The sequence below is a fragment of the Strix aluco genome, chromosome 1 (assembly GCF_031877795.1).
Source record: "Strix aluco isolate bStrAlu1 chromosome 1, bStrAlu1.hap1, whole genome shotgun sequence".
Taxonomy (NCBI): Eukaryota; Metazoa; Chordata; class Aves; order Strigiformes; family Strigidae; genus Strix; species Strix aluco.
Window position 1 is genome coordinate 142,871,102 of NC_133931.1, and position 25,688 is coordinate 142,896,789.

General features: G+C 42.2%; 1 protein-coding gene across 2 annotated transcripts in view; it reads right to left on the bottom strand.

Moving 5' to 3' along the window:
* RFTN1 (raftlin, lipid raft linker 1) overlaps positions 1-23,116 on the bottom strand; it is a 102,095-nt gene extending 78,979 nt beyond the window's left edge. The window contains exons 1-2 of one of the 2 annotated variants that reach the window (XM_074838496.1): positions 22,922-23,116; positions 12,510-12,665 (exon numbers count right to left, since the gene is read on the bottom strand). In XM_074838496.1, the coding sequence (XP_074694597.1) occupies positions 12,510-12,654 (145 nt within the window). In that variant the 5' untranslated portion in view covers positions 12,655-12,665; positions 22,922-23,116. Of the gene's footprint in view, positions 1-12,509; positions 12,666-21,948; positions 22,186-22,921 lie in introns of those variants that run through there. The other variant, XM_074838487.1, reaches the window with a different exon arrangement.
* Between the last annotated feature and the right edge of the window lie 2,572 nt (positions 23,117-25,688).

The following is a 25,688-nucleotide window of genomic DNA, read 5'->3' on the forward strand; positions in this document are numbered from 1 at the left end:
GAGATGTTTGCTTGGCAGTATATTTACATCTTGTAGAGACAGAACATTTATTAAACTACCCATCACCTGTGCACATACACACAAGCACTGAAAAACAAAACAGAAGCAAAGGTCTCGTGTAGATAACACACTATTGGGGACATAGGATCAATGCCTCTCTATACAAAGTCAAGGTAAAGAAAATGCAGATCAGGCATTCACACTCAAAACCCATGCAACTGCCATAAAATAACTACCCTGAAGAACAGTTAACACTTTAGACACAATCATTAAGGCTTGCAAACTACACTATTTTGTTGAATACAATATTCATAGCCTTAATTTAAATTGCAGTCATAATTATGCTTGTTGCTAAAGCAACAATTCTACTTATTTACAGAACTCAGCAAAGAAAATAAGGAATCCTGCAGTTTTAAGGCACAACAGACATGATAGATACAAACTACCTAAATGTTCTCAGGTTATTCTTCAGGCAAAATTTAAATAAAATGTTGATCTTTCCTAGAAATTATAGTATTTTAAAGCTTAAAGTAACCTTTCCCTGTTCAGTAATGAAGTCACACCCAGATTCAAAGAAACAAAACAAGTTGTCGTGAAAGACCCAAAAGGGATCCAAACCCAGGACTTAAGTTGTCTTCTTCAGTACAAAACCACGTGCCTGCCCATGCACAATACCATGGGTTTTATTCAGGAATAACTTGATAGCAAATCTGGTCAGAACAACAGCCGCAGTCCCTGCTGGGCTTCACTGATATCAACACAACAAAAAGGCACCCCTCTGGCAATGGAAAGCTCCCAAAACACTGAAAACTCATGCAATGCCATGTCTTCTCTTTCTGCTTAACGAGTCAAATGATACCTGTCCCTCTGTTTTTACTGTCATCCATCACCCTCAAAGTTTTTCAGTCTGTGTGTTCAGCTCCTCCTGTCCCTCGATATTCTTTCTGTGTTTTATCTGCTCTACTTTCTCTTGATGCCTCCTCATTTCTGAAGGCCTTGTCTCCTCTTCCCACTGTGCACAAGTGCTCACATCTATCCTAGCAACAAAGTGAGCAGAGCATATGAAGTGTCACACTAACATAGCCCTCTTAGGCTTCCAGACACAGAGAGATGCTGCTGTGAAGCCCCTTCCCTGTCCAAACACAGGGGAACACAGCAGTTGACATCACAACAATGGCACTATGTGCAATATTTGAGGTTTCCATGCCCATGACCTACACAACAGCACAGGTCCAGGCCATGTTGTACCTCTCTGGAAGACATCGCAATAGGTGGCAGAGGCCATCAGAACAGTGCCCTTCCCTTCCACACTCATGAAAAGTCACCTGGTCACATACTCCCTTAGGGGAGCAGCAGCAACATGGCCCTGCTTCTGGCACTCCTCTCAGCTGTGTGTGTGTGATCCTCTGCAGAGATCCCACAGCATGGATGAGTCACTTTGTACTGGAGGGACATGGGGGGTGGGGGTGGTGTTCAGTGGAAGGATGTTGGGTACAGACTTGCTTTCATTCCCGGTTTCAGCATGTACCTCTCATGTTCTCCCCATGACTGTAGGTGCAGTGCTAGATGCCCAAACTGGGCTCTGCTGTTTAGTTTTTGCTCCAGTTAATCCTCTGGACATGCTGGTCCACTGGAGAATGTTTCTGGCCACATCAGTACCCCATCATCCTTTTTTCCCCTATGTTTGTCCCTGCTCCAGAAGTTCCAGATCCCACTTTCCCCTTTGCTTTTCACTTCCTTGTAACTTTCGGATCATGTTAGTCTTCTCTGAGAATTAAAGCTGGCAAAGGTGTTGCTTGAACTCTTTTCCTGATCCACTGCTGTTCAGCTGCAGCAGTGGCTTCCACTCCACTTTTTCAGCAGAGAAGCCTAACATGCCTGCATTTTGTGGGGTGCAGCAGCAGGAAAGCTGTGGCAGGGAGCCTGGGCTAGGGATGTTACAGCTCATCACAAGGCTGACAGACATCTTGATTGCTGCATTTTTTTGTGGTAAAGAGTGTGGAGGCAGTTTCTAGGATTGAAGGATTCTGGCTATGAAGACCCTTTGGAGCTTCACATGAACTGACATGTCAGCTGAGTGTTGACAGCCCATCAAGCAGCTGACAGGGCACAGTCCTGCTCTGAACGGGGTGCTTCAGCCAAAAGCCTAGGAACAGGACTGGCAGGCCATTTCCTCTGCAAGCTAAAAGGAAAACAGGGAAGAAACAGATGCTTCCCAGGGAGAGATGCATGTTTCCTTGTTGAGAATAGGGGAGACCTGATCTCCATACTGCAGGACTTAATCAGCCTGTACTACCCACCTTCCTTGTCCTTAAAAGTCTCTCCCCTCTCCAATACAGGTGAGCAGGACAGACTTTATCACTCTTCCCTTTGTTAGTTCTCCCTCCTTTGTCACTTCTCAGAACAGGACACAAGATTCACCTCACCCCTTCCTCTTCCTGCATGGTGTACTGCTGCTACTTTTCAGCTATGCTTTTCCTTAGTGAACAACTCAGTCCTAAATCCGTTACGTTTCCTGAGAGCCGCTGAGCCACCAGCCAAAGGCATCTGCCAACAGGAAGAAAAAGTCAAAAGGGGCATTGAGGGTCAGGGAAGAGACAAAGTAACTATGCCAACCTAAAAGGGATAAATTGTCAAATGCTACCAGGAAAAGAGTGAATCTCCTCACTTCTAGACACTCAGCTCTGCTGTGCCTCTCTGCAAGGGCAGTGTTTGGAACTGTTTGAAGAATGGCATTGCAGACCTCAATCATGACTTTTGCCCACTGCAAATTTGCCCTCCCTTCCCAAACTGGTTAGCCACTGACCAACAGGTACTGCAATCATGGGATTCCATAGGGCTGTGACAGCAGGTTTGGACTTCAAAAATTTCATCCAGTGATGTCAAAGTCACTGCAGTACTTGTAACAACAGCAAGTTCCAATCCACCACACCATCCTCAGTGCATAGAGGCAACCACCAGCCCTACCAGTCCAACCTTGAGTCCCACACCCATACATAGGAACCTCCTGTGGATGTAGGGCAGAGCACACAGAAGAGTGCAAACTCAAGAAAGTAAAGCACAGTCCATGTCGTCTTCCTCAGACAGAAGTAGGGAGGGAGCAGGACGGAGGTCAGCTCGCCTGGAGTGTGCTCACACAGTAGCTGCCACAGTTGCAGGAGGACGCCTATCATTTTTGCCAGCGGCAAAAAAGTCAGAAGTTGTCAGGCAGTAGGTGTAATGGTAGCATGTATGAAAAAGCAGGAACAGAAAATAAACTCAGAAGAGAAGTAGAGCAGAAATTAGATTTGTTTCTGCATGCAAAATCTTTTTACAAGTGTCACTGGCAGAGGCAATGACAAGCTACAGTCATCTGTGAGAGACAGACATTGGGACAAAATGGCACCTCCCAGAGTGGCCCCCAGAAGGACTTGCAAGCCAGAAGGCAAACATTTTTCAGACTTTCCTTCAGGCTGCTTTGAAACACAGGTAATGGGATGTTCAGTGTACAGGAGGACACTAACTTTTGTTCAAAGTAAACCCCCCAAAATGCATTTAAGGCAGTGTAAACTCCCCAGAAGCAACTGCTCCAACCTGGCTGTCTACTCCTCCTGCACCACACTACTGGCTTAAGAGATGCACAGCCCGATACCAGCCAGTGCCGAGCTATGTGGACCCTTGGGTCTAACCCACCAAGGCACTGCTGTAAGTCACGTGAAATAGCTAAATGTCCACACTGTTTCCATCACAATAGAGACTCTCTCTTTTTCATTTAGTAAGATTAGAAAAATAAATGGAAACAGAAAAAATCCCATACAATCAAGGTACATCTATTCAGCGTATTCAGTATAATTAAGAAAAGGGACTTCTCACAGCCAAGAGCAGCTGACACCAACAATTCCTGTTTTCTCTCAAAGCAGGTATCCTCCACTCATGACTAACCAATTCTAAACCTTTCATTCGCATGAGATTTTAGCCAAACAACACACTTAAAGTAAATTATTAAGAACTCCATTAAAATTAAAATATTGCATAGATTTTGCATATCATCTTTTATCTGGCTTATGTCAAGGAATTTGTAGTAACAAGTCATAAAAAGACTAAGCAGATTACTGTTCCAGTTAAACATGGGAAGTTTTGTTTCTGAGAACACAGGATTGGGCCCCTGTGGCTTGAAGAATTTCACCATTCCCTCACAAATGCCTGTCTACCAGCTTGCAGACTGCCAAATCCAGCTCCTTGGCTCTTGAACAGCATCCATCAGGAGGATGAAAACCACATGAAGATTGGAAAAATGTGCAAAGCCAGAGGCAAAAGAAAAAACAGGGCCACTCAGATTATGTGCAATTCTTGAGTTGCTGATAGAAAGAAAAAGTTTCTTGGAAGTTCAGAGCTCTTTTTAGACATATCTGTAACTGTTTTTCCATCAGGCAAGTGAATTACAACATTCATGTATGTGTGATGTACAGTACGCATCTCTTGTAAGAATTCAATAACCACATTAAGAAGAAGCTTCAGCTAACACAGTAGATACAATCAATGACTGCATGGTATTATAGCTACCCATTCTTCAGTCTAAGAATAGGTACAGACTAGGAAAGTTAGCACAAACATGACTATTGCAGCACCCATATTTTTTCACAATGTGGAACATGCATAAATAGAAAACATCCTGCATATGTTCATTCCCTTCCAAGCCCATTTTTTCATTGGCACACACCCACTGCCCAACTATATGTAGAATCCATGTAGGAGAAGTGGCTATTACATTGCTAGATGCATTTGGGGTGAGATTCCATAAAAGCATCTAAAATAAAAATGTTTCCAATCCCAAGTTGAAAATACTGTTCCAAAATGCATCATACATATGCTCTGTAACATACCTGAGACTTCTAATACACATTCCTTGTTGTGTCTAAGCTTTCATCTAGCCTATAATGTATTGTTCTAACAGAAAATCAGCAGTGCCACAGTTCAGTTGTATCTTGAGGAGACAGGCAATATGAACAAATTTTTTTTTTCCATTTGGAAGTATGTGAAAGGTATAGCTTTTTTGCAGGTATATAACTGTTAAGATAATGGGCTAGGAAATTTATTTCATTATATTGACCAGCTTCTTGTTTTAGATTCAGTGAGAAGGGTGCTTTGAAGGCCATGATCTAGCCACCAAAGCACTGGACTGCCCAGGGCCTATTCCCACTTCTGTCACAGTCATCAGAGGACTTTAGATAAAGCTCTTTGTACTTTCTGTTGTAGTACAACTAAGTGTAGCCATAAAGCAAAATGTAAAAGGTTGAATGTTCCTCATGAATTACCCCTCTCAATAATATAAATGCATATACAATACATATGTGTGCATACATATTACACACGTTATTGATGCACAGATACAGATACGCTTATACATATAGACAAGAGAATGTGTGCATACAGTCTACCATAACAAGGATCTAGATACATTAATTATGGAAAGCAAACCTTGTATTTAGAAACTAGAATATATCTAACAGATTTTACTTGAGTTATTCATCCTTATTAAAAAGGCAGCCATGGTAAAGAAGTTCAAATGATTCTTAACAATTTTTTAAAGCAATTACATTTATGATGTAATTTATTGCATTTATTAAACTACTAACATATGGAATGCTCCTTTTATGTCAAATTGCAAGTTTCCCAAGACTCACAAGTAGGTTTTATAAACTGCTACAGCATGGAAGTTTCATTTTGCTGTGACTTACAGTGGCAAGTCCTGAAGGGTTACATATTACTACAGACTGTAATTCACTTGAAACAGAATACCAAAAAAAGCCAAAAAATTTCATTTCTTCATGTTTGCATTAATGGAGAGGACCGAAGCCCAGATCCAGCAAACCCCTTATGTTGATTCTTTTTATCACGTGCATATAATTAAACTAAGTTGAATGGGATACGCACATGGACAAAGCTTAAAACCAAAGGGAAGCATTAGCAAAATTTGGGTTACGCAGAAGTAATCCACTGGCCTCTTCTGCTCATCGTCTTACTGCTCTGAACCTGTTAGATATTAATCCCCTCTAAAGCAATGTTTTAGTCTGTTGTAGATGAGCTATACACAGTCTGGTTCAAGCTATCACATCCCGTTAATAACCTAACAATATTTTGCCATGCTAATTTTATTTCATCACTCCTGAGGACAAAATGGTGGTAACAGACCTGGTCAACTTGAAATACAAAACTCAATACTAATTTCATTATGTTCTTTTGCTTACAGAAATGAAAACAGGAAATTAAATAACTTCACCAATGGAGAAACAATTGCTTTTACTAGTCTTAAATCAAACAATAACACCTGAAAATGCAAGGTTGCAGGGTTTGTTCTTTTTTCAGATGTACAGCCGCTTGTTCAGAGAAGTGAGTTTTTTTGTTTATTTTTGATGGTTGTGGGTTTTTTTAAGTGAACGGTGAAGAGAAACATGAAAGCAGAAGCTAGGCACAAATAACTGCTTAATGTAATACAAAAATTACCAATAGGAAGAGATGGTAAGCACTGAAGTCAACAACAAATATTACGTTCTGTAGTAAACAGAATTTCCTGATGAAAAATGCATACATACTCTATAGGAAAAATGTCTTCTCTATCCTCAACTCACACACTTTCCCATGCATGACACTTCCAAGTTCCAATTAGACAACTTCTTTTCCCTCTCTGAGGGGAAAACTGAGTTTTTTATTAATTTAAGCCTACACACAACTGAAATTTAAACACAAATTAATAATAAGTGCATACTGAAAGGTTTATTTAACTACTGATAGTAATGTAATAATTATAAAGGTTCATTAACATATTATTTGTGTCTTGTATTAGAAAAAAAGTAATAAAAATCAATCAAAAGCCCAGCCACAGCAGTTGTGATAAGACTGTAACAAACGTTTTTTGAGCAGTGTAACTGGTTCCAAAACATTACCGTATAATATCCAGAAGCTTGTCAGAACTTGAAAGATAGATACACTTCCAAGTTTTATATATATATATAAAAATATATATACACATACATTTAAAAAATGCCTCGAATCAGAAGGTTTTATGTGTGTAGTAAATTTGTCATACTAGGAGTATTGTCCTGGTAAAATACATGTCCTTAACATTTACAACACTCAAGCAAAAAATAGGGTGGAAATGTTAAAATGTAACTAATGATCTTACTTTTTAAATAATTTTCTTCATTTTGATTTTTTTTTACTAGAGACACAAATTCTTGACAATAAGGATAAAAACCATACGCCCTTGTATTCCCATTATAACCTAAGAACTTCTTTGGGACATGTGAAGTATTGCTATTTTTCATTCCGTCAGTCAAAACATCTGGATTTTAGTGGTTTTATAGCACAAATGGCTTGTTCAGAGTATAGCCTTTCCCCATTTAAAAAAATTTATACCCCCATTTCATTCTCATCACATGGCTAGCATATGTTTCATGCCAACTTTATTCAAGGCCAAAACCTGTCGTAACTCATCAGGCCAATGAATTACTATAGGAATGTAAAGCAAAGCAAAGAAAGATCCAATCAAGTCAGGAAAAAAAAAACCCCAAACCTAAATACCAAAAAAACTCTACACCGTTCTGAGGAGAATCCTGGTTTCTCTCGGAAGGTCAGCATAACTGAAAAGAGGCGAAAGAAAAGAGATAAGGATGAAGAAGAGGGAGAGCTCAGTTTCTGTATGACCCGTCATTGCAAGTGAAGTTTTCCAAAATAAATAGATCAGATAAGAGCACGGAAGGAATGCAGATTATTAAGATATTTCTCTTTCAAAAAAACCCCAACAAAACCAAACCAGAACAAACCAGCTTGCCCCATGGAGACACTGCTGAAAACATGGTTGCTTTAAATTAAAGCTATTCCATTTGTCAGCACGTCCTCCTCAGGTTTGCTCACCCTTTACCTCTTATTTCCAATAAATTTTAGAGATAAGAGAAGTACAAGATGATCATTATTCAGGTCCTTCTACTTATGTGGAGAGGGATGCAAAATAAACAACAATCTTTTACTTTTGGGCAAGTGATATAATCTTTTGGGGTTTTTTCCCAGTAAAGGCCTGAAGTATACAGACATAGACCCTACCTGTCTGAAAGGTTTTGTAGCAAAAGGCTTGCTGCAACATTAATCTCATGCTACTGCCTTTTACTTTCCTCAATTTTTTTGTTATAAAATTCAATCATTGCCACTAAGCATTAGTATTGTCTCAAAGCCAGTGAGAAGGCAACCAACTGAGCAACTCTGAAGTGAGGATTAGCCAGCAGAGAGCTAGAAGATCATTTAAACTGCAGATAAAGCTATTGAGAATAAGATGTTAAAGTGTGCACCCTCTCCGAGGCATCACCTGCACCCAGTGCATGCCACCATTGGGAGTGACAGGTCTGAGACAGAATGACTTGGGGGAGCAGCAGAAGAAATGACTGGAGGTAGAAACTTGTTAGAAGAAACCAGCTGAAGATGCAGATGACACAGGACTGGACTGTACAGTGACAGATGAGCCTGACTCAATGCCTTACAAGATGACAGTGAGGTGGGTAGAGTTCAGGAGCTGGATGATTCCACCAGGTATGAAGCTACATGTTATAGTCAGGGCAACCTAGTAGCTCACTGCTGCCCACAGAGGGAAGATCCTGCTCTTCCTCTGCACCTCCTCTGGCATTTTGCTAACCCAGCAATGAGCCATCCAATTTACATACCTATTAATGTCTTCTTGACAAGTAAAAATATGTGATGATTTTATCAATTTAATTTGGGTGAAATTTGTTGTGATTTCACCTGAGGAAATGCAGCAGCCCACAAGCTTTGCACGGTACAGATAACTAAAGATGATACAGGATGACACTGTCAAGGGACAACGCTGAAGACAGCCTGTGATTTCTTGAAAGAGGCCACCTTAGCAGAAACAAGGTAAGGCTCATGAGCAGACATTACAAAGCCAACAACTCAAGAAAACACATCCACCTCAAGGTTTTGAAATGCCTTACCAAGAGCTCCTTATCCCTCAAGTGCCAACCTACACTAGACGATAAACCTTTGCTACTATCAATTATCACACTTGCTCAAGAAGTAAAGGACAGCGGCAAATCTAACCATTTAAATTCTGAAGTACCATGAAGATTATCAGCGCTGTGGCACACAATGGAAACTGATGGGTTCTTCATAGCCTGCTTTCCTTGAAAGCTTAGGAAATCTTTCTCTAGACACTTTACTTCCAAGTACATCAATCCTGTAACATGGGGAATGTCAGAACGAAGTTTACATTTGCAACCTTAATTCTGTCTTTTGCATCTATGCATTATTTATACAGTACTTAAATAAACAAACACTGTTTTCCACTGGACATCTGCATCAGTGCAGAGCAAGGCTCAAGCTTGAAAATGAATAAAAATGTATAATAAAGGAGTATACTTCCTTGTAACAGTAACCAAAGACAGCAAGCAAGCAAAATTAAGTTTCTGGCTAACTTAACAGAGAAATGACCAGCAGGACATTTTCAACAGAGTCATGCTAATGGAATGAGTTCATAACAGTGTGAGCTGATTTAAAGAAGGTCCTATTTCTTGCCCTGACTGCATACTCCCACCATTCTACCAGCTCCAGCATTCTTCAGATCCTTCCACAAGACACAGATCTGGCAGAGGATAACCAAACAAAAAGGACTGCATAGCCTTCTGCCAGATCCATGAGTTAAATCAATTCACAGAGCTCATCGGGGAGACGAGTGAGGGGAGCAATATCCTCACATCTAGCTGCAGAAAACTTATGTCCACTTAGCCGCCTGTGAAACTGCAGTAAAAACATACAGCACATTCTGGAAGTGATCTCTCATTATCTGGATATCAGATTTGAGAGTACATGGAGTACCAAACTGCATATATGACCAGTATCCACCTTTACATCTGAAGTCAACAAGCGCTGCTTTTGGAACACATGAAGAAACGCTAAGGACTTTGAAAACTTCTGCCAGTGATCTGTGTATTAGCCCCCACTTGCAACATGGAGATAATCACATCCTTCTCACCATTAAGATTAAATGTTTGTGAGAGATACAGTTATCAGAGCAGTCAATGTTATAGAAAAGCCCCAGAGAAAAATGAGTACCTGTCTTCAGAGCCAGGCTTACTACTGTTGTAAATAAAGCCTAGAATAAGAATACAATAAAATACTCTGCATCCACTCATAATTTAGCATGGCTTATTCTAAAAACCTAATGAAGCAGAAAACCTGTGGAAAAAATTATGTCAGGATATATATACACACTGAAATGGCTGAAGTAGATTCACAGAAGATAGACTTCACAACCCAAATGTTCCTTTTACACAGCTGTGAGCATTTCATTTTTAGAAGCCTCTGAATGCACACAGACATAGGTGAAACACTCATCATTAGCTCTGGTTATCTGCAGAGGTTATTTCTGAGCAAAAATATAAATGAACCAGCAATGCTGTCACCATTGAGAAAAACCTGGAATGTCATAACATTATGTAGTGCGACTTGAGCCTTCATATAGTCAATGACATGAATAGAGAGGGAGCTGCATAACCACAAGCTGTTGCGCCCTGCCAATCCTGAGAGCACACAGTCGTGGGTGATATTAAGGAGAAAGAGCAGGAACAACAGCTCCATCCCCTCCTCATCTGCCTATCCACTGGCATCTTCAGAGACTGGAGCGATGGGTATACAACATGCCAAAGCAGAACTCAATGGGAGCTGGATAGCTTATGCTCTTTAGCAAGCCAAAGAATTTGATAGAAGTACTTCCACTTACAGTCTCTTTAAAACCATGCCTCATAAATTCATAATAAAACAATCTATGATGAGTAAGAAAAACGTACAAGTATGCTTTACAACAAACCTATCCATTTAATCAGACTTGGAAAGTCTGGGTTTAATTTTTTGCTCTGTGCCAGACATCCTCTGTGCCTGAGGCAAGTCACATTGCCATCGCATGTACTGATTCTTCCTCCATACAGTGACAAAGATAAGACTTCCTGAGGTAGCAGGAGAATGCACACACCAAAGCTTGTGAGGCAATCAGACAGAACAGTGATGAGCATCCCAGAAAAGCCTATAGAAGTGTCCTCAATATTAATTCATTTTCATTAGTGACACAACATACAGTACATCTCAGTAAAAGTTGTCAAACTATCAAAGAACATAAACAGTTCACTTTGAAATAAAAATACATAAACGTAGAAACAACTGCAATACATAAACATGAAAACAATTCCTCTCCCATTTGTTCGGTGCTCTCAGTAACTGCAGTGCATCCCAATTAGTTAACAAAAAGCATAAGAATCCACGAGTGCAGGAGATAGGCACTAAAGGAAGTCTGCAAAGACAAAATTTCTCAGCTCCCACATTATCTACAAAAGCACACTCCTGTCCAACCACCTACTCCAAACCTCCAGCTTTTTCCAAATTCAAGTTCACTTTGCAGCAAGTTTTGAAAAACAAATTCACATCACTCTGGGCTGAACATACTGAACTGCACTGGAGGTGTCACATCAAGCGACATACCAGAAGCTCTTTGTCTCACACAGTGAGAGACGTACCGCTTTGGCTTTTCCTTTGACCTGACTTGCAAAACAAGAGAAGCAGCAGCACACTGCAGGGCAAAAGCATAAAGGCTCTACCTGGCATCCTGCCAACTAGCTATAACAGATCTTGGTACTGTGTTGGTTTATATATAGCAAGAAGCAGGTCCCAGCCTTCTGCTCAAGCTTCAGATTTCCAAATGGTGTGAGCGAGTAATTGCTTGTAGAGCAGGCTAATTTTGAAGTGAAAGAGGGCACAGGCGATGGTGTGAGCAATACTGGCAGAGATGCTTGATGTCAATCAGGAAGGAAAGAAATAGAGTATCTCTGGATTGTCATGTGAATTAAAGCAAGACTATTTCAGACAGAAAAAAAAAAAACAAGGTAAAAATTGCATGAAACTGGACCTTCACCACTTTGATGTTTTAGATCTTCAGTGTCTCCCACTATCCCGTTTCCACCCACATTGGGTGCACCTGTAAGTATTTGTAACCACATAAGAGTTATTTAAGGTAAGTTAGCAAAACTGAAAACACTAACTTCAACCTCTCAAAATACTCCTGAGGGAGCACAGGGAGCAGAAGGGGAGGAAGAAAAAAGAGCAGTAAAGTATATAACCTGGCAGACTTGTATTGCTTTACCATATGAAACTTGGATAAAATGCAAATTAAGGAAATAAATATCCATATTAGAGTAACAAAATAAAAAGGGGGAGGGGGAAGTGTAAAAGAACCTAAAATCTGGTAACCTACAACTAGCTCTAATTCTCAATAAGAGAATTAGATCTGGTAACTTACAACTAGCTCTAATTCTCAGTAAGATCTCTGCATGTAAGCATTGTGACTGAAGACAGGAATTTACTTAAACTGAAGACATTTGAAAAACTTAACTACTATTAAAAAAACATTACAGTGCAATTAAGATGCAAATTTAAATAGAAGAAGAAAAAAAATTTAAAGAAAAATATTATGTACTTACTATCATTTAGTGTTGTGAAGTCCAGGAATCGATATTCATAGCAAACATCTATCTTGGTTTCTACCTGGGGCCTCTTCAAAGTTGAATAGATATTACCAGGTCGTTTTTCATCATGTTTCTCCAGTTTGTTCAATCCACAACCCATTTCAGCAGCTCCTGATACAAAGAGGCAGGGAAAGGGAAAAGGGAAAATGCAGAAACACTATTTATTTTGGTTTTTTTCTTTCCAGTTTCATGCACCACACTCGCACACTACAGTGACTTTCAGTTTTTAAATACAAGCTACCTACAAACTATATGAAATAGTGTAATTAAATAAACGCTCAGTAACTGAAGTATGTACTACTCATCTCAACCCTCAGGCATGCTATTATTTTATTGGAAAATTGACAGCTTAATGCATGTATTTTACATCTTTCAAATGTATTCAATAGTATACTCTGGAAGACATATGTTCCATTATAAAAAGTGGCTGAAAATGCAAAACAACTTGCTAATATAATGGTTGACAACTCAGTAACAATTTCTATATATGCAGTTACTATGAGAGCAGATAACATTATCTTTTATACAGATCTCTGTAACATTCAAATCAATATCTAGACTTGTAATTCAATGGAAGAAGCAGGTTTGTAGAGAACTACCAGCATTTAGGAAACTACCTCACTTCCTTCCACCTCATTTTTTCCGGTAAACCCCAGGAAATAATGGCACTTTACAGAATCCATCTTCAAACCAGAAGAGGCACATGACCACAGAACTGGACTAGTTCTCTTTAATAAGCTGTCAGTCCACAACATTTTAAAGGATTACTCTTATCAACCATTTCTGCTACACAGTACATGTTTCTCAATATCCTGCACATTATAGCTCATCTGAGTATGAAAGAATGGAAGAATTGCTTGGTGAAAATACTCAGATGATCCAAATCCTCTCAATCCTCTTCAACAATGCTGGTCAGACTGAGGCAAATTATTTCAACCAGCAGTGAGTACGAAAAGACACAGACACACCAGCTAGGCACCTGAGGTTTTTTTATTACAACCCACCCAATATCCTGCCTCTGTTTATATGGAGAAACTCATGCTTTGGGGATGGGGAGGGAAATGCAGAATAAACACTCAGCAACAAAGAGGGGCTCCCACAGGCCACCCAGACACTTTGAGGCATAGGATCCATTCAGTGTAATCGTGCTGCATGAAGCATCACAAAGATCGGTGTTTCAGCCTCCCTGCAACTTCTGACGGATAGCAACAAGCACCTGAAAAACTTCAGTCACGGACTAGGGCTGCCTTTACCTTGACAGTTACTAAACCTGAAGCAGAGAATGAAAAACCAGTTCAGGTTCCCTGTCTCCAAAGAGGTGTTTGTAAAAGCTTATGCCACAGCTCCATCCCCCAAATGGTTAAAAAGTTAGTCAAATTTCCAGCCCCAATGTATTTGGAATCTACTTGTAGAAATGTATTCATACTTACATTGTGCTTTAACTTTTATAATTTTTGTCCCTCCCTCATATCTCCTTGTGAAATCATTTTTAGGAATAGTTACCAAATCCCTTCCCATATTTTGCTAGCATAAATGTGCTCAAGTCCTTCCCTGTCACTTACAAGACAGGATTTCTGCTCCTTCCATCTCTCCACTTACTTTCATTTGCATCGCTCCTGTTTTCATTTTTCTATGTGAACACAGGTGACCATATGCTCAAAATGAGATTTTAACAAGGTCTATTAAAACAACATTGATGCTTCCCTGTCTTCACTGCAAATAACATGCCTACCACACCTAAAATCATCATTCACAGCTGAATCACATTCACAGTTTATTGTCAGCTTCCCAGCTAACAGGAGTTTCCGACTCATCCCCCATAACTTTGCTCTATTCTTTTGCATTTTTCTACTACTCAGTAGTAATCTCATCCCATTCTCCTGCACCCCTGAAAGAACTGGAAGTCTTTCCAGGCTCAGCAATGCCACCCACCTTCACATCATCTGCAGAGTCTGTAAGTGCACATCTACATCTTACTGCAAAGTCACTAAAAAATACATCAAAATAGGACTGACTAACACATGAAACCTTAAAAAAAACCACCATAGCAAATATTTGATCACTTGGAAACTAGAAGCAGAAAAAACATTTCCTAGAAAGACTTGCAGCATCAAGAAAAACGGATGATGTGTCAGACATGTTCCTGAACTTTAAATATTTCGGGGATTCATCCACCAGAAAACAACCTTCCCTGCTTATTTTGACAGAAAAGTAAAAACTACTTTAACAGTTTCTATAAATGAAAGCTACGTCTGGGGATTTTTTTTTTTTCTTTTGGCATTTAAGGTTAGAAATCCTCAGGATCTTTTTCTGTTCCCAAAATGATACTTTTATTCTTTTTTGCAATGACAACTACTACCATTAAGTAAAAAAAGGTTATTCTTTCATCTATACAGCAGCTTCTTTCTTTTGCCCATGCAATATGATTAGCTTAAGTCTAAAATGTTATTTAATATACAAATGTATATTGTATATTAATGTTCCTAACATGGACTGTAATGGAACACATCTAGCACTATACTTGTGCTTTAATATATTGTAGAGTGAGCTAGCAGTAAGTGTTAGCAAGTGTATCAGATTTCTTGTTTCAGCAATGGCCCAGTAATTCTTACACATCATAAGTATACAATACAGCATTTCGTAAGCAAAATAGTTCCATTTCAGAGGTCATTAGGCAGTATTGCCTGCAAACCTCAGTTATGCAAAGGGTCTGAAATCCACAGGACTTTTCAGACAGTGATGGCTGCAGAGGAGGCCTTGGGGACTCAGTATTTCACATCGCGGAGAGTTTTGCATTCTTTCCTAATTTAGGGTGAAAGCACTAGAAAATACAAGCCTGCTCTTCCAGCAGCAGCAATGGGCACTCTCCACTGCTTTTCTAGCAAACATTTCCTCAACCCTTTTGAGAAAACCAGTCCACCCTCATTGCCCCTGGGAGTAATGATCTCTGCAAACTGTGCCAACCTACAAGCCATTCAGTATGGAGATACCTGCCCACCTGGGACCGGACTGAAAACATACATTTTTTGTATTAATTCACTAAGTGACTGCTTACCAGAAGACTGATTTTCACCTTCCTGCTGCTTGGCTAAAACTTCCATTAGTATCCTCGAGGATAAATACTTCCTCACATTTCATTAAGTATAGGCACAGTTATATCTATGTTACTAAAGCACGCATATGGAAAAGGATGTTTTCACTTGAACAAAAATGAGGTATCAGTAGAAAAAAGAAGTTTCACAACATCACAATCTTTTCTGCAGTAATTAGGATGCCAGTTCTGCTGCAGTAGAAAATAAAGCTTAAGAAATAAAGTTCCTACTTTAATACAGGAGTCTATTAAAAAAATTCCAGAGATGTATGAATAGTTAAAGTTTTCTCAAAGATACTGATGAAGTGTGTACGACAAGTAATCACTGAATCACCAAATTCTGCTCAATGTTATCCCACAAACTTCCTACTGGGACGGCTTGCTTTATAATCTTCCAAAGATTTTTAACACTAGTTACTACCCTCTTCCTTTCTTTTGCAGCAAAGTCAATGCTGTTGTCTTTCCATCCTCCTCTGAAAACATCTCCTTGCTTTTCAGTTACAAATCTAGTTGTCAACGGGTCATTATTCACCTTCTTATTTTCCTACACTGAAGTTACCAATGAGTGCTGGAAGAAATGTTCATCATTGATGCATTCAAGTAATCTAAACCCACCTCAATCCCCTTTTTCAGCAGCTATATTGTTTTGCTATAAGTGATGCTTAAGGTTACTGTACTACATATATTTATCCTGGCTTTCTACACCTGTATACAAATTGTATTTTTTTTTATTCAGTATTAAAACAAATTATTATCACTAATATTCACTTATTAGTAAATTAAAAAACAATCCTTCAAAAACACTGCAAAATTGTCACATATTTTATTTGTCACATATTTTCATACTGGCTCTGCCAGTAGGTTCTAAGACAAAGGTTCTTCTTCCTTTTAATTAACGTAAAAATTATCAACTCACTAGTTCCATACTTAGAAGAAATGAGTGAGAGAAAAAGTAACATCCAATGAAGAATATTAACCACTAAAATTAAGATTTAGCTATGGGCTCTTACAGCTACACATGCTGGAAAAACTAATTCTGTCCACAAACTCACTTAGATTGTGAATTAATCTTACACATGCTCTATGATCTTGATAATCTCTAAAATTGTTCTTGTGTTCAGCCACATGATGATAAAACTGGAACTGAAACCCAAATCTAACAAGAGATTTATTTTTTTTAGTCTATATCTCATTTTAATTTTGAGAAACATGAAAAATGGAAGCTGTGATGAGTTGCAGAACAACAGCAAAGCCTACAGTCAATTCCTAAGCTTGTCTTGTGAATGACAGCAAAGGCCCCCACTGGTTAGGAAACAAGCAGTTTGCATCTGCAAACTGAGTTCAAAAATTTAACCCAGGTTTTGTACATCCCAAGCAAACACCCAACTTGCAAGCCACAGAAGAAGCTTCTTGCCACCACCACCTCCTCCTCCTCCTCCCCATTACTGTCCTTTGTCTTGTATTTTAGGAGTAGAGGAGCTCTGAGGAGCATCTGGAGGAACAGAGCAGAAACCCACTTCAGCACAGCAATTAACCTGCCCCTGAACACTTCTTCCCAATGCAAGTTTTATTGAAACTGGTACCATCCTTCACCATGAAAAACAAAAAGTCACAACAAATTGTACTCAGCAAGTGAAAAAAAACAGTATTTCCATTTTTAAGCACCTCCATGATCCATGAAAATGAGCATATCTTGAATAAAATACAGGAATTTTTATAGCTCTTTTAGAGATCTGCCAAGTTTTCAACTCATCATCTCTGAACCTAAGCTTTGTTAAAATACTCTCTGCAGTTTGGGTTTGCTTTCTCACTTTACTAGCTTGTGTTCAAAATACATGAAATACAACAAGTTGAGATTTAGCAAAGAAGAACAAGTTAAAAGCATATCAAGAAGCTAACGACTTATTTTCTTGATAACAGTGGCTCAGGCCCCAGGATTCCTTTTCAGCAGGAAAAGGGCACAAAGAAGAGAAGAAAAAAACCCCTGCCTTCTATCTGATTTTTTGTTTGGGGCTTTTTTGGGAACAAATAGAGCTAATTTTCTGATGTATGCCCCCCTCCTTTCATGGAACCCCGTAACAATTTATCTCCAAGGAATAATAATGAAAATTACACTGAAACGTAGCAGAACCACATGGCTAATGGAAGCTTGAATAGATTACCAGACTAACTAATTTAAGGGATGTTTATCAACTAAGTTTATATTGGCTAAACAGTTTATTTCAACTATAGCAGTATTACGGAAAGTATTGTGTCAATGACTACTTACAAGGATGATTTGAAAAGACTTCCTACACAATTCTTCTAAGTACACATAGTACTGGAGTCAACTGCTAAGCATATAGCACTAGACTGAATACTCAAATATCATCTAACACATATGTAACTGCAATACACTACCACCTGAAACAAGGTAATTTTGATATTTATAATGGCACCCAAAGAAAATGTGCTGTACAGGCTGATTACACTACTGTCAGCTTGTTTTTAAGCAGTTAGTGAGAACGAGCTTGCTTGCATTAACACATTTTAAAAATTTATTGTCCAGAACTAGTGACCTCATTTTGTAAGCTTTATGGTGAATTTATTTTTTAAAAAACATATCATAAGCTACTGCTAAAGTTCCTGTCACAAAATTATGGAATATGATTCTTACTGGTGAGAACAGCAGTGAAACAAGGTAACTGCAATGGATTAATAGGTTTTCTCTCTTGATTTTGGTTAAGTCCTTTCATCCTGGTTCTTCTTTCCATGGGTAATACTTAGCTACCTCACAGGGATGCTAGAAGGCTTTTACAAATAATTACAGGACTTCACATTTGTTGTGCAGTAATGAGATGCACTTATTTCCTTAAACCCTCACTCCTGCGATCCTGACCTTTCCATTTTCAAAATAATAAGCACTTCATGCTCAACTCAGTTCACTTGCTGGCATGTGGTCACTTAATTCTTGCATCCTTCCCAGTCTAAAAAACATCAGAGTGTTTAGTCCCCCATTCAGCTCTAAACAAACCCTGAGAGAGCTTGTAAATTATGTCCGAGTCCCTTTCCTAGCATAGTTAAAGCAATGAAGCAGAAGAGCAATAACAAGGCAAAAAAAAAAAAAAACATCAGCCAGGGAAGCATAACCAAAGCAGAGGATTAAAAACACCAGACCTGACAAACTGGGTGTACAGGCAAACAAAGAAAGGAGAATAGTATGCTAGGATGATCCTTTATAGGTTCCCAGAATAGAGCTGTGCTCCTGACATATCCCCATTTTTCCTTCTCTGGCTTAACACTATATGGGCTTTTTGTGAGATTACACTCATTAAGAGGGAAATTCTATACCAAGAGATACCTACTTGGTTCTTTTTGAAGAGTATTACCATACAGGTAACTATGTAAGCATATATTCAATAAACACTGCAATAATTATTCTTTGTGGGGAAGGATCGTTTAAGTAACTAATGTTTACCAAATAATTTAAAAGATTTGCAAAGATTTATTTTGAAAATACAAAGAACAATTACAGTAAATCAGTCCTATCCATTGCTAGATGTCACAACTGATCAATTTTTTCCCCGTATACTTACGAATTCAACTAGCGCTATCAGGATATTAGACTTGCAGCTGATAACTAAATCTCTACTTATAGAAAGGTTGGAGAAAAAAATAATCCTAGATTTATTCTTTATGATTGATTTTCTTTAAATTAAACAGTAGAGCAACCCAAGTAAATCTCCATTAAGGTTTTCAATTTCAAAAAGGCAAATCTCAAAAACTAGGGGAACTCATTAGTGAGATGAACAGGAATGAAAGTTGGAGGACGTGAGCACAGGGGAGGTCTGGAACATGTTTAAACTCCAATATGAGTATCTGCAGAATTTGTAACCCAAGGAAGTGACAAGAGAATTCATAAGAAGGTTTCCAGACCCAGCGAGATGAATTACCTAATAAAGAAGTTAAGGTAGAATAAGCAGAGAGCTTTCAAAGGACAGGAAAAAAAGCTCAGCAGAGGAAACTACAGTCTTGGATCAAGAAACACCAGCATAAAGTGAAATGTGCCAGAAGTCAAGCCCAGTTAGAGAGGCCAAAGATACCACAACTAAACAGAAGCAGAACACAAATCAGGAGGACTAATTTGGACTCATACCAAGAACCCTGGAAGACCTGTCATGATGAACTGCAAATCCAGCTGCTAGAATTAAAAAGCAAACTATTGCACCAGGTTTCGCACCATCTCTCTAGGAGACAAGAAAACGTACTGCCTACATGAAAAAGAAAGGGGAAAGATAATTTGGCCAGTTAAGACAATTGCTAGTCTAGCCTCAAGAGTTTGCTAAACTTCAGGAAGCTTTAAGAAAACAAACTAATACACAGATAAATATGATATGGATTCAGCAAAGTTAGAACAGACTGATAGGTCTTAATCACAGCTCATGGAGAAACACATGCAGCACGTCAAGTAACACACCACCACAATAACATGATTTCAACAAAACATTATTAAGTGCTCTTGTTTTTATTAGGGTGTTCACAACACTAGTCTTGGGCTCAACTCTGCTGCCCTGCGTAACACACACCCACTTTCTCTGCGCTGTCCCTGGGCCCGCAGGTCGAAGGCTACCTCAACCAGGGGCTGCCACCAGCTGCGCTTAACCCTCTCTAGGGAAACAAGCTGGTTTGTGTGTGTGTGCACGTGGGCGAGAGGGTGGGAGGAAGAAAGCAAACAGGATCAGACAGAACTGGTAGAGGAGAGAGGCATGTGTTGTGCTGGTGTTGGGGAGCAATCTGAGGAACAGTAGGCTGATGGGAGACTTTGCTTCTTACCCCACCTACATCACTCTATAGGATTTATCCAAATGATTTAATACTGTGTGATACCATGATGCTGTCTTTCAGTACAAGAAAAGGTTCAGATGTAACACACAGTTCTACAAAACAGTTTTAGGCGAGGTATTTCTGGTCACTGGATAAAGCACAGGTAAAATTTCTTCTGAAAAACCACGGCTGCAAATGTTCAAGCAAGATGCCTCCATGTGAAGACAAGAGACTACAGAGATGCCAAGAAGGACTAGAGAAACACTCTCAAGAACTTAAGGGGAAACTACAGCACCTAACATTTATTGTCTAGCAAATTAAAGACTGAATGGACCCAACAGAAGCATGCATAGGAATGTTAGATACGAATCCAACCTTCCTTTAAAGTTAATCCAATGCCACTCAACCCACAGAAAACAAGCATGAAAAACAGATGCATATTGCAAGGTACGCACAGTAGCTTCAAGGACAGTGAATAAAACCATGGTAAAACACCAAGCTAGACAGACTTGACAGTCATATGCTTACTGTCTTTTGCTAGTTTGCCATGGAGTAAAACCCTGGCCAACACATTTGGGGTAAAAGGAAAAGTGGCCAGATGTGAAGCTGTGGGATCTCACATGAAGTTGGGGGATGGAATAATAGTTATGGGATTTTAAAGACAGGCTTCATCAATTTTGATTCTTAATTCTTTGAAAGGCTGTGGCTCCAGCTTTTCAGCTTTTTCACCACAGATTCTTAGGCCACTTCATTTCAGCCAGTATGGTATCTGTGTTTCCCAGTACCACCGCTCATAACTCCCCTAGGTATTTAATCACAGCTGTATATACTCATTCTGTGCTACATTCTCGCTCTCATACCAGGGGAATGCCAGCATTCAAGCGCTGGAAAGCCCCTTGTCTAGTGTAACTAACTTGAGGTTAAGTTAGATTCCTAAAATAACCCTTCATTCTGAGACTTTTTTTCCTTAGAAAAAAAAGAAATTAAATACACCAATATGACCAGTAGTATTGTGAAAAAAAGGGTTATTGCCAGTAACTTGTTATTCAATACCAGAAGCTGAAATGGCTTGGATTCATTAAAAATAAAACATAAAAGCAGATGTCCAAAGAGATCTCCCCTTGTAAAGCAGAGATCAGCTATGTCTTGACAATGTTGGTTATTCTCCTACTAAATAAAAAAAACCCCAACCACGTAATTTTTTTTATAGGAATAAAAATAGAAGCTGTATAAAATCATACCATAGCCTCCAAACTTTGGCTGAAAACATTAAAGAACGCTTTGTCAGGTATAATTAATTTTTTATTATTTCGCACCCAACAACCAACCCCTTTAGCACACCAGACGCCCCTCCCGAGACCCCAAGACGCCTCCGGCCCCGCTGCCTGTCCCGCCACACAGCAGCCGCTGCCTCAGCGGGCTCCCCGGGGCCGAGCTGGCGGCGCTCCGGAGCGAAGCGCGCTCGGTCGGCGTGGAGAACGAATGCCTGCCATTAATTACCTGACCGAGGTGGAAGTATCACAGAAGAGCTCTAGAAGTCCATCCAAGTAAATTCCCCTTTTCCAGAAATACGCAGGCTGCGAGGAGGAGTTTGCTCCGCCAAGAGTTCAGTTAAACCAGAGAGGAGAGAGATGCATTCCCTACTCAGACACACAGATGCTGACCCGTGGTCACCCTGCCTCTCCCTATATTGTAATAAAAGCGTGCTGAAACAGTGTCGCGGACTTAAAAAGGCAATAGCCAGCCCAGCCTCTGAAAACAACTGTAAAAGCACAGACCCCCGCCAGCCACACGATGGCACGTCGCGGTACCGCCGCGCCCCGCTGCCCTACATGTGCCGAGCGGGGCCGGGCTGGGCGGGCACATCCCCCCCCCACCCCTCCCAGCCCCGCTCGGAGCAATCCCCTGCCCGGCTCTGCCCCATCGCGGCGGGGGCTGGACGCGAAGAACCGCGCTGGCTGGTAGCGATTCTCAGCCATGCCGCCTCCGGTGCCCGCCGGCGCCCCGGCCGCAGAAAGCCCCGGCGGAGCCCCGGGGGTCCCCTCACCGCCTGACAGGACGGCGCCGGCCGCCGGCCCCGCCGCCTCCCGGGGCCTAACGCCCAGCGCGGGCGAGTGCCGCACCGGCCCTTCGGCAAACGGCAGGACCGAGGCGGCCGGGACCACCGCTCCCTCCGGAGGAGCGGTTCACCGGCGCCGCGCAAACCGAAATCGGCTGGGGGAGAGGGCGGGAGGGGGTGCCTCCCCCCGAGAAAGCCTGGAGCAGCCCCTCCGCAGCCGGGCACGCCGGCCAGCCCGCGCCCCGCTCCGAACTTCGGGAGCCAAGAGGATCAAGGCGACTCAGAGCCCCGGAGCCGCTTTCCCGGCTCTGCCGCGCCGACCCTGGCCAGCGGCCACCTCCCGGCCGGCCCCGAACCCCCCCACCGCCCCCTCGCCAAGTTTGCCCGCCGGGCCGGGCGGGTGCGCGGCGGTACCTGGGACAGGCGGCGGGCGAAGCGCAGCCCGGCGGTGCTGAAGGATGCCCGGCGGGCGGAGACGGCCGGCCCCACTGACAGTGCTTCCTCCTCCTCCTCCTCCCACGGCTGCCGCCCGCCCGCTGCGCTCCGGGGCCGCTCCCCCCTCGGCTCCGCGACAGGGAGGTGCCGGGGTAGCGCCGCGCCGCCACACGGCCCCGCTGCCCGGCAGAAAGTTTGTGCCGCGCAGCCCGGGGGCGGTGGCACGGAGCGGGGAGGCGCCTCCGCGGGGCCGGGCCGGGCCGGGCCGCTCCGCTCCGCGCCGAGCGCGGCCGGCCTGGGGCCGCGGCCACTTCCTCTTCCTCCGAGCTGCGGGGCCGAGCCCCGCGCCCAGCGGCAGCCACGATCAGGCAGGGAGAGGGGCAGCGGCGCTTCCCGCCAACGCCACGGCCCTGAAAGGGGGACTGCTCCGCCCGCCGGCCAGGGCTGGAAGTCCCTCACGCACTGCCCGCCTCAGCCCCCGGCCCTATCCCCTGCTGCAGCTTTGCTCCCTCCTCTCCGGCCCGGGGCCGGGAGGACTCTACCTCGGTGCTTTCAGCCCCAACACTGTCGAGCCCCACCTGGGGTGTCCACAGTGCCACCAGCCTCCTACTCAAAGCCTGAACCTCTCCGTTAAACGTGCCTTTTCTCCTCCTCCCTCAGGTGGAGGCAAACCCCCTTTCTCCAGCTCAGACAAGCTCAGCTCCCCCAGCCTCGCCTTGCAGGCCCTGTGCTCCAGTCCTGGCCTCGGTAGCCCTCCACTCAGCTGTCAACAACTTTCTTGTCCCAGGACTGTGAAGGGGAAATGACACACCCAGACAGAACATGTGGTCGAGAAGAGCCCTAATGATCACCGAAAAGGATAATCGCTTTTTCCAAGCTGATGCCATGCTGTTGTTACCTTTGTTGGTTGTGGTCACACGCCCACAGACTGTGAAACAGAGCTGCTACCGTCCAGACAGGCAGTTCCCAAGCCAGGTCTGTGCAAGGTGCCCTCCCTTCCCAGAGGTAGCGTGTTTGTCTTGGTTAAATTTCAAAAAGTTCATGCTGGCTTGTTCCTGAGGCTGCCTAGGTCCTTCTGGACAGGAGCCCAGCCCTGATGCACGTCAGCTGCACCCCAGTATGGGGTCACGCACAGACATGGCAACAGTGGGTCCTGCCATCTCCTCCCAGTCCTTGCAAAAGATGTTAAGTAAAACGGGCCTCCAGGCAAAGCACAACCCCATTAAGCTGCAGCTGTCTGAGCCCAACCACACATTGAGCTTTTTACCCATCTAGCTGTCCACCCACCTAGACTACAGAATCCTAAGCACATACGAAAATAGCACAGGAGCCAGTGCCAAGCACCTTACTGAAGTTGCCATGGCATCCATTACCATCCCCATGCCTACCAATGCAGCCACTCTATCATAGAAGGCATCTGGTGAGGCATGATGGCACCCTTTCTAGACACATGAAAGACACAAAAGCAAGTCTGTTCCAAGGGGACTCTTTCCCAGAGCCCAATTTCCTCATGGTTCCTCAAATTGTCCTTCTGGCCTTTACTGAAAATAGGTGCAACATTTGTCTTGCTTTAGTTGTTGTGGACCCTCCTCACCCCACTCTTAGTAGTACAGAGAGAAGCTGCTCCCAAAGCATTAGCCAGCTCTTTCCAGCACCCTCAGACACAGTCCAGATGGTGTAAGATTTGTACAGGTTAAGTTCTCAAAAACAATCCCTGTCGTGATCCTCACCCATTGCTGGTAGTTCTTCACTTGCTTGAACCTTGCCTCCAAGCACATGGTCAGGAAAATTGAGGCAAAGGCAGCTCCAAGTACATCGGCCTTACCTACGCTCACGTTCAACAACAGGCCTACATGCTCCTTGTTCTCAGCCTCTTACTGTTAACATAGTTTTTGAGAGCAACATGAGATTCCACAAGCCCTTGTGTGCATCAACACCATACCCACATGCCTTGGTAGCATTTCTAATAACTTCTTCGCCATAAACTGTTCTTGCTTCTACCATGAGTTTTCCAAGGAAGTTGTTGTCAGGTGATCCCTGTTTAGCCTAGCTAGCATCCCAACTCATCAACTTACTTTCCTATTTGGATGTGCTGCTCTTGCATAGGGAAAAGGTGTCCCTTAAAAGCCTGCCAGCTTTCCCATGCTCCCCTCACCCTTCGGAGCTGCCTCCCATGGCATCCCATTTACCAGTTGCCGAAATAAGCAAGTTTGCTCTCTGAAGTCCAAGAACTTGCCTTCCTCACTCCCTTCAGGATCTTGTGCTCCACTGTATGATCATGACTACAGCAAGGGTTGCTATTATCACATTCCTGAACTCTTCCTTGGTGGTGGACATCCATTTCTGCAACATCTCCGGTTGGCCCATTCAGTGTATCTACCAAGAAAGCTTCCTAGAATCTGCTGGATTGCTTGCATCCCACCATGTTACCCTTCGAGTTGTCAGGGAGATTAATTCCTCTCCAAAAATGAGGATCTGTGACCCATAGATGCCACTGAGTTGCTAATTTAATCAACTTTCATCATGAGTAGCTGCTCTGTAATTCACCAAACACGTCATCCTCAGTAGCCTCTCCTTTGATCCTCAGCATTCTCAACGAGCCTGTTGTTATCCAAAAGCTCCATACGTTCCACCTGCTCTTTTTACAGGAGCAACCCTCCACCCTCATCTTCCCCATCTCTCCAGAAAAACATGTTCCATCCCAAACATCACGTTTGTGGACCAAGTCTGGAACTTTGCTTGCCAC